A 10276-nucleotide genomic window follows, 5' to 3' on the forward strand; every position below is an offset into this window, starting at 1 on the left:
CATCCAGTCCATACTGGGAGAATTCATGACTGACTTGAGGAGACCAGACACATTGACAGCTCACATATCAACAAATGCAACAATCTGAGTTTGAAAGAACCTGATCCTAGCCTTCAGAGCTAGAAAGGACCTCATTGTGTTTTGCACCAGCTACGTGGCTCAGTGGACCTGGAGTCAGGAAGACCTGAGTTCAAATTTGACCACAGACACTTACCAGGTATGTGACCCTGTTTGCTTCAGTTTCCTCAACTATAAAATCAAGATAATCAGCAGGGTGGTTGTGATATTCAAATAAGATAAAATTTATAAAGTGGGAGTTTGAAACGGTCTGTGTTCCTGGCTGCAAAATGAGCTCCCCACAGCTACCCTCGACGTGGCAGCTCTACCAGCTCGATACCCGCATCTCTACCTTCCAGAACTGGCCTTTCACAGAGGATTGCACCTGCACCCCAAACCGGATGGCTGAAGCTGTGTTCATCCATTGCCCAAGTGAAAATGAGCCTGATTTAGCCCAGTGCTTCTTCTGTTTCAAGGAACTAGAGGGCTGGGAGTCAGAGGATGATCCTATGTTGGAACATAAAAAGCACTCACCTAGCTGTGCCTTCATCAGCATTAAGAAGAAAATTGAAGATTTAACACTCGAGGAGTTCCTGAAACTGGACAAAGAAAGAGCCAAAAACATGATTGTAAAGGAAACCTCCCGGAAAAGAACTGAATTTGAACAGTGTGCAAAGGAAGTACAGCGTGCCATTGAGCAACTGGCTGCATTGGAATGACTCCTCTCTCCTTAATATCTTATCCCACAGCTTAATCAGTATTTCGTAGGCCTGTTCTCCAAATATTCATGTGGAACTGCTTAATGATGCCTTACAACAGAAGAGAACTTTGGAAATTTGAGCTAGATTTCATCAGCTATTTTTTGCTTGAAGATGGTGCCAGATGCAACCTGATTTCATCTTGTCCAGCTAGTGTCTATGGCGTTGGTGACTTCTATCTTTTTCTGAGCTATTTTTGTATTTTTATATTGCTCCCCCCTGGCCTTGCCAGGTACTAGATAGAAACCTGGTGAGAGGTAGAAGGGACTAAAGGCACTGAATCCATTCTTATATTGCTATTCATGACTGACAAACTTTCTCATAGCTAGTACTGTTATAGTAACCATTTGTTGTCTGATTTTCTATCTCTAGATCCTGGGATTTGAGAGTAAAAATGTTCAGTTTGTGGGTGAATTTATAATCCCATAGTAAATATACAATTGGTTAATTAAGGATGCAATATGTTTATACTTTGGATAATACTACTTTGGATTTATATTGTACCACTTTTACATTGTACATGAAGCAATTTGAATATTAGTTCATTTATCAATGACCTTTTGAAGGTACTGTTGCCTTTGTTTTATCCTATCAGGAATATGAACGCTTCCCACACAAGACCTGAACAAAATCGCATCACTTAACAAAACCTTTGAATGATGCCATGTGTTTTATAGATTAGCAGTCTGCCTATTTGTAGCCATACCCATTTTTTGTATTAGTACTAGTCAATACATTTTATGATTCAACAATCTCAAATACAGAGAAATGATAACTTAAAAAAACCCAGCACTCATCCTCTTAGTTGATGTTTGTAATTGAATCTCTTTCCAACAGCTGCAGCATTGTAAAAGGTATGAAGAGTGCTCTCCTGCTTTGATTTCATTTGTTAAAAGAAGCTAATTACAATGGAAAAGTTGCACAACCTCTACAAAATCAAATTCCCATAATGCCAAACAAGCCTTTTCCAAGGTCTGGGCACACTGCTGTTCTTTCCCCCCAGAAGAATTCCCAAAGTACATAATACTTTACATGGGAATATGTCTGTGGATAATGGTGGTGATGGATGGTATGGAATATTTGAAATGTGTCTAGTGAGGACTGCTTTATGTTATTGTTTCTATTACTTTTTTAGTAATGATTAAAAAACTAAGCAGGTCAGTATTCACCTGTCTTTCAAATGCAAAAAAAAAAATTATAAAGTGCTTAGCACAATGCCTAGCATATAGTAGGAGCTATTTAAATGCTTATTCCCTCCTTCCCTTCCCCTCCCTCTAGGATAAAATACTAACTCTTCAGTCTGGCATTCAAGGCTACCCATGACAATCCCAACTCACTTTTCCAGACTTATTTCCCATTATTCCACTTCCTACATTGCACATTTCGGCCCAGCTAAACTACTAGTCATTTCTCACATTTCACAAGCCTTCTCCTATGCCTAGAATGGTACTCCCTCCTGAGCACTATCCCTCGGTAGCCTTTTCTCCTTCAGCTCAGATGCCTCTAGTCTCTGAAGCCTTTCCTTCTCTCCAGTTATGAGCACTCTCTCCTGTCTCAAATAATCTTGGGTTTATTTACTTATTCTAGTACATTTTGTATGCTTATCAAGGGCCCCATAAAATTTAAGCTCCTTGAGGGCAAGAAGTGTTCCAATGTTATCTTTGTATCTCCAGTGCCTAACATGGCATCAAGCAAATGATGGGTTGAATAATTGATTTCCTGGTGGCCAAATTTTAGGTACTTCATAATATTTGTTCAATTGAATTAAATTGAAGACTATCCATAATCTAGCCTCACTTACTTGTTTAGACCTATTTTCTACTACTCTCCCACACGAACCCTCTGCTATGGCCAAGCATCTTGTGTTTTCCCTCCTTCTGTTCTTTTCACACGATTTTCTCCACCTTGAATGCCTCTTCCTTTTGCTTTACTTCTATGCAAATATTACTCAACCTTCAAGGCCCAACTGAAATCTGTCTGTCTTTTCAGTACAGTCTCTGTTGGCCATCCTAGTCTGGACCAGTGCCAAACAGCTAGAGGCCAGGGCTGAGAGGCATGCCTAAAGTCCTAACTCAAGTGCCTAGGGACAGACAGACTCAGATATCAGCTTCTGACATGGCCAAGGCAGGAAAGAGGCCAAGAACTTAACCTAGCTAAATTCTTTGTATCTGAGCCTGATGGTGCCAGGGCCCTAAGGGCATGACCCTCTCTCAGCACCCAGGGCATTGAAGAAGCAACTTTTAGAGCCTTTGGGGAAGAAGGAACCATAAAGGGAGGCAGATGTTTGGCTGAGGGAAGGAACATCATGGGAAGGGTAGGATTTTCCAGAACTGTATAAAGGGGAAAAGTGTGGAAGATGGGGGCAGGCCAAGATAAGATGTTTACTTGACCTGTTCTTTAGTTGAGAAATGCAAGATTCCTTCTGCTTTAGCTACCAAGGAAACTAAGCCAGCCCCCTGGAAAGCTGGTGCCCTCTGTTTGAGCAGAGTCCTAGGGACATAGGCTTAGAGATATGGGGGGTGGGACCTCAAACTTGGAACACACTGGGGTGAATGGAACCTGAAAAAGGAAGGAACAGATTCCTTCTGCAAATGTAAAATGTCTAACATCTTCAGAGTCCCCACGAGAGCCCCAGGCCCAGGTTAGGGGAATTCCCTTTTCTATATACATTTCCTGATTTCTAAATGCTCATAGCATCTAGGTCTAGAGCTAAGAGGGCTGTACCTGGAATCAGGAAGGCTTGAGTTCAAATCCTACCTCAAACACTTACCAACTGTATGACCCTGGGCAAGTCACTTAATATCTGTCTACCTCAGTTACTTCATCTGTGAAATTGGAATAACTTCTACCTCCTAGGGTTGTCGTGAGGATAAAATAAAGCTCTTTGCAAACCTTAAGACACCAAATAAATCCTGGTAGTTATTTTTATTATCATTATTATCACCATCATCATTATTATTATTTACAATAGGGAAATTAGGCCCTGAAACTGGTCAATGAGTAATAAGTAGCAAAGCTGGGGTTTAGACTCAAATTTTCTGACTTCAGAACCACTGAACCACACTGCCGCTCTGAACCCCAGTGCCCTTGAAAGAGGCAGTACGGTACAAAGGAAAGAGTACTGGATTATAAGAGGCCCTGGGTTCAAATCCTACCTCTGATACTTAATATCTATGTGACCTTGGGTAAGTTACAATCCCCTAACGTCAGCTCCTTATCAATAAAATAAGAGAGTTGAACCTGTTGGCTCTAAGAACCCTTCAAGCTCTAAAATCTACGACCCTATGAAAAGGATCAACCCCCATTTTCAGGTAGCTAGGTGGCACCATAGTGCATAGAGTGCCAGGCCTAGAGTCAGGAAGACTAATATCCCTGAGTTCAAATCTGCCCTCAGACACTTATTAGCTGTGTGACCCTGGGCAAGTCACATAACCTTGTTTGCTTCAGTCTCCCCATCCATAAAATGAACTGGAGAAGGAAATGGTAAACCACTCCAGTATCTTTGCCAAGGAAACACCAAATGAGGTCATGAAAAGTCAGGTACGATAGAAAACAACTGAACAACATAACATGAAAAGGGAGGTATGATAATACTTAATTCAGAGAGTTATTGTGAAACTCAGCCTCTAAGATTGTTTAGCAAATTTTAAAACAAATCAGATTTTACCTTCCTTACCTATAAATATCTCACATTTCTATAACATTTTCACATTTAAAAAGTGTTTTTTTTTCTTTTTTAACAGCTCTATCAGGTAAGTAACACAAAAATTATGATCTCTATTTTATAAAATGGGAAAATGAAATCTCAGCAGGTGAATGCCTTGCTCAAGGTCACTCAGCCAGCAAATGGCCGAGCTCCAGCTCCAGGAGATTAGATGATATCTAAGGCCTCCTTCCAACTCTGACATTCTAGATGCTTAGGCTATTATAATGACCATTCCATAGTAACCTAAGTAAGGTTATTAAATTAGTAACCAGCCCAGTTAGTTACCGAAGTTATGGCTTAATCCTGGGGTTTCTCTTTCCTTCTCTGATGGCTGGTGGATCTCACTGGCTAATAGTTCAAGGGGGGAAATCAAATGGCGAGATGATAGAGACAACCCCACCCAATGCCCCTGGATCCAGTCAGGGAGGAGCGATGCCTTGGGAAAACCAAACACCAACAAGGTGGATGTGGAAGAGAATAGAGAGGAGGCCAGAGTGCAGGGAACAATATCAGGCTGCTAGCTCTTGAGCAATTTCATGGGCAAAGCTCAGAGCCAAGGGTGGGCCACTCTCCCTAAAATAATCATACCATAATTCCTCACTTAGTGATATCTATGACTGCATGGATCTTTACTTGGATTCAACAAATATGTGCCTAATGTTGTGAAAGATAAGAGATGACCCCTACTCTCCAGGAATGTACACTCTCATGGCAAAGATGAAGCATGCTCACATGTCACAACTAAAGGACCATAAATGCAAGCAAACATGATTTCATCCCACCACGCACATCACAACCCCCTCCAAATCTTTGTATATACGTCTTTATGAGTTTCTGTTGCCAAAATAAAAGTGTCATCTAGTAGTCAACCTTCTAATGGCAAGCATCTCTAAAATTGACTGGGCTGGTCCACAGGCTATAGACACAGGCCATTACCAAGGCTGTACTTGAGGCTGTTATTGTTGTAGGAACCTCTGCCACATCCTTCAAGAAACCAAAGTCACCTATACACCATGAAAAGATATCCACAGAGAATTTCTTTTTCTAAAATCATATAATGTAAATATGTTTTGCATGACTTCATGTGTATAATCTATATCAAATTGCTTGCCCTCTCAAGGGGTCAACCATCTCTAAGCCTTTTAGTTTATGTGCATTAAATCCAATAGGTTGCCACGTTTTATCATTTATTTCTACCTTCTATGACTCTCTCCCTTAATCTCTATCCCTACTAATATTGCCCTGTTACAGGCCCTCATCACCACCTGCCTGGAATGTTACAAAAGCTTCCTGGTGAGTCTTCCTAACTCATTCTCTCCCCTTTCAATTGATCCTTTATCCTATTACCAGACTTTGACCTACTTTATTAAAAAAAAAAAAAGAGAACCAAACTTAGTGTCAAAGGGCTAGGTTTGAATTCCAGCTCTGTCATTTACTAACTATGTGACCTTTAGCAAGTCACTTAACTTTTCAAGGTTTCAATTTTCTCCTCTGAAAAATGAGGCTTTTGGACTGGATCAGGGCTTACCATCTGCAAGCTATAGACCTCTACATGGGGGTTGTGGGAGGGTACCATGGAAGAGAAAAAAACCGAAAAGAGTCCACAAATCCATGTGTACAATAAACATTGTCATTTTGAGCTTCATTTATCTCCCACAAAATATGCAGTGTGAAAGGAAATAAACATGTTTTCTGTAGACTAAAATTCACATACTTTATATTACTAATTTCTCACATATGCAGATGTTGTTTTCATTAATAAAATAGAAATCCCTTTAAATGTGCTATTGAATTCGTAGTAACTCTTTGTCATATATTTTCTTGATCAATGGATAAATATAGTACTACTGTTATCACATGGATGTCTATGAATTTTTTTGGCATTAAAAAGGGGTCATCACATTCAAAAAGGTCAGAAACCACTGAACTGGATGACACCTAAGATCCCCCCTTGCTCTAATACTCTATGATTCTGCAATCATTTTAACTGCAGACCTGATTCTGTCACTCTGCTCAAACTCTTCAAATTACTTTGCTCAAAATCCCCTCCACACACGCTGTACTCCAGACATGTTCCTAGAATAATCTTTGGGCTGGCAACATCACTACCTCCTCCACCACCACCGCCCTCTGAACATTCTGTGCTTTTATTCTCTCTGTTCCCTATGTTTAGAATGTTCTTTCCATTTCCCATCCCCTTCACCTCTTGGGCCTTTATTCATCCTATAAAGTATACCTCAAATATTATCTTCTCCAAGAAACTTTTCCATATCCCACAGGAGTTGAGTTGAATGGTCAGTAAATCAGTCGGTCAAGTAAACATTTATTGGGTACCACTATATGCCAGGCATTGCGCTAAATTCTAGGATACAAAAAGAGGCAAAAGTTCATGCTCTCACAATGTTCACCATCTAATGGGGGAGACAACAAGCAAACAAATATATACCAAAAAAGCTGTATACAGGAAAAATAGAAAATAATTAAGGGAGAGGCGAAGCTTTAGAATTAAGAAAAGTCAGAAGAGGTCTCCTGTAGAAGATGAGATATGATGTCGGGACTTAAAGGAGGCCAGGGAAGGCAACAGGCAGAGATAAGAAGGGAAAGCATTCCAGGCATGGGGAAGAGTCAGAAAAAATACCAGGAGCAGAGAGATGGAAGGTCTTGTTTGCGGAACAGCAGAGAGGCCAATGTTACTGGATCTAAGAGTACATGAGAGGGAGTAAGGTATAAGAAGACTGGAAAGGTAAGAGGGGACTAAGTTATGAAGGATTTTGTATTTGATCTTGGAGGTGATAGGGAACCACTGGAGTTTATCTAATAGAGGTTGGACCTGGTCAAACCTGCACTTTAAGAAAATCACTTCGGTGGCTGAATAGAGAATGGATTGGAAGGGAGAGACTTGAGACAGGCAGACCCACCATCAGGCTATTGCAATAGTCCAAGTATGAGGTGATGAGGGCCTGCACTGGAGGGATGGCAGTAAGAGAAGAGAGACGGGTGTATCTAAGAGATGTTGCAAAAGTAATATCAACAGGCCAGGGTGAGAGATGGTGAAGAGTGAAGGATGATACCTGGATTGGCAGCCTGAGAGACTGGGAGGATAGATAGTGTTGCCCTCTACAGTAATGGGGAAGGTAGGAAGCAGGGCAGGGTTTAGGGAGAAAATCACAAGTTTGGTTTTGGACATGGCTTGAAGATGTCCACTAGACATCCTGCTCAAGGTGTCTGAGAGGTAGTTGGAGATACAAGACAAGTAGGGAAGAAATAAATTTGAGTGTCGATTATGTGCCTGGCACTATGCTAAGCACTTCACAAATATTCTCTCACTTAATCCTCACAACAAGGAAAGAAGATGCTATTTTTATCCCCATTCAACATTAAAGGAAACAGACAAAAATCAATTAAGTGACTCTCTAAGGGTCACACACCTAGTAAATATGTGAGGCTGAATTTGAATTTGGGTCCTCCTGACTCTAAGTCTAGACTTCTACCCACTACCTAGCTACCTAGCTGCCTCTTGTCCAAATGGAGCAGAACTTCTTCCTTGAACATCCCCAACAGAGAGTCATCCAGTATCCATTTGAAGACCTCTCTTGGGCTCAGGCCTTCTGTCTATAAAATTAGCACTTGAACTATATGGCCTTGAAGGCCCCTATTTTCAAGGTGAGAACTAGGAAATAAGAGCCCAGTCCTTAGATGCCCTGCCTCCTGCCAAAGCACATGAAGAGGCCTGGTGAGCATATTTGATGACATGTAATAGAAGGGTCTTGCTCTCCACCCCAGCTCATGAGCAGGTATTCAGTGGTTGCCTCTGGTCTAATTATTGCCTGCCTTTTTGATCAATTAATTGAATGTCCAAAGTGACCTCTTTTCACTTGGTGACATTCAAGTGAGGTGTCAATAACTGGGTGGGGAATACACTGATGGCCTATTCTTGCCACCTGGGTTGACTGTGAAATTGTGAGCAGGTGGACCTTCTTTTGCTTTTGTCCCTCATGTCTGTATTTTTTCCTGCCTTAGGCAAAGAATTACTAGAGATGAACTAAATTAGGGTACAACCTCGTGAGCTTCAAAAAGTCAGAAAACCACCAGAAGTCCAGGAACTAGAATGTATCCCAGAGTTTGCAAACAACAGAGCCCCTTGAGGGAAGAAGCCCCTAAAGAGGTGGTTTCTTAAAACAAAGGAGTGACTTTGTCCATTGTCATGCATTGGGAAGTAAACTTGATGGGGGAGCTGCTTTGTAGCAATCATTTTAAGTTTGATCCCAGTTTCCCCAAGGATTAAGATAGTATAGGCAAGAATATTACCCTGTTCATGAGAGGGAGTAAATGTTTTTGTACTTCTGTTCTAGTTATATTTTCTCAGTAAATATCTCTTCATAAAAGCTAATTAATGCTGATCGATTAAATGAAAATAGGGTGCTAATCAATGACAATTGAGATAGGGGAAAACATACCAAAATGGGAACCAAAACCAATTTCTTTAGAGAAAGACACCCCCAAGCTCTCATAGGTGCCTCTAGACCTCTGAGAGAGAGTATGTACAAGTCTTACACTCAGGGTACTAAATTTTGAGTGGGAATGGGAGATAGGAAAAGGACTCCTAGAGAATATAATGGCTACACTACGAGCCCATGACTTCTGGTGAAGGGAAACCCTACTACCTACCAAAGCACCCCCATTATACTACTGGATAAACATTTTTGTTAGCATGTTTTTTTTCTTACATTCAATCAAAACCTACAACTGACACCTATTGCTCCTAGGTCTGCCTTTTGGGTCTAAACAGAACAAAACCTAATTAGAGTGGTAAGTAGGAATTCCAGCATACAAGATGGGGTAGCGAAACAAAGAGTGACCAGGAAGAGACCGCAAGACCAGCCATGAGAAGGAAGTAAGACTGGGACCAGGCCTGGGTGAGGATCTTACCAGACATACAACTCCTAGGAATACCACCATTCACTTTTTTGCCTACAGGTGGCTTTCCTATGACTCTATGGTGGTTGGATGTAGTCTGACCAGGAGAGGGAGTGCCTGTCTCCCAGGTAGTCTGGCCCATGTGTCCCACATGGTTAGGAAACTTAAGGAACCTTAACCTCTCCTCCCTAAAATCTCCCCCCAAGAAGGTGAAGGGGGGATGGGGGAGGTTACCCGGCAGTCACCTCCCTGGGCCCTGGAATCGTTAATTCATAGGATCATTAATCCAAGACTAAGAGGAACTATAGAGACTATCATAGCCAACCTACTCATCTTACAGGGACTGAGGAAAGGAAAGGTTACGTGACTAGTCTAGATCACAGAGTAAGTGTCTAGAGTAGAATTTGACTCCAGTCTAATGTGTGATCCACCACACCGCAGGGACCGTACCACCGTCGGATGGGTGGCCCCAGTACAGAGCTAATGGTGGCTGGGACAATGCACTTTTCAGTCTGTGTCTCAAGTCCATGTTCTACACCCTTTGGGTCACTATGGAAACCATACTTTTGCTGGGATGTCTTAGGCAAACAGTCGATACTGTAGCTTTTGTAGCTATTCTGAAAATATTCTCCACTCTGTCTGGAAGGACTGGTTTTTGTAGCAGAGGCCAATGTTTAGCCTAGAGTATACTGGGAACTTGGACAAAGAGTGTTTTATGATAATAGTGGTTTTCACAGCCTAGCTGATAAGGTAAATGTGGCTATAAACTTCAGAGCTGAATCTTTAGGGGCGTTACCTGTAATATATATATGTGAAGTGCTATTGTAATGAATTTGTT

General features: G+C 41.4%; 1 protein-coding gene across 1 annotated transcript; it reads left to right on the forward strand.

The window, feature by feature from the left end:
- Positions 1-332: 332 nt before the first annotated feature.
- On the forward strand, positions 333-776 carry LOC118848525 (baculoviral IAP repeat-containing protein 5-like). Its single transcript, XM_036757443.1, has one exon. The coding sequence runs from the start codon at positions 348-350 to the stop codon at positions 774-776; it is 429 nt and encodes a 142-aa protein (XP_036613338.1). The 5' UTR covers positions 333-347.
- The last annotated feature ends 9500 nt before the right edge of the window (positions 777-10276 follow it).

This window comes from Trichosurus vulpecula, chromosome 4 (genome assembly GCF_011100635.1).
Source record: "Trichosurus vulpecula isolate mTriVul1 chromosome 4, mTriVul1.pri, whole genome shotgun sequence".
In the NCBI taxonomy this organism is placed as follows: domain Eukaryota; kingdom Metazoa; phylum Chordata; class Mammalia; order Diprotodontia; family Phalangeridae; genus Trichosurus; species Trichosurus vulpecula.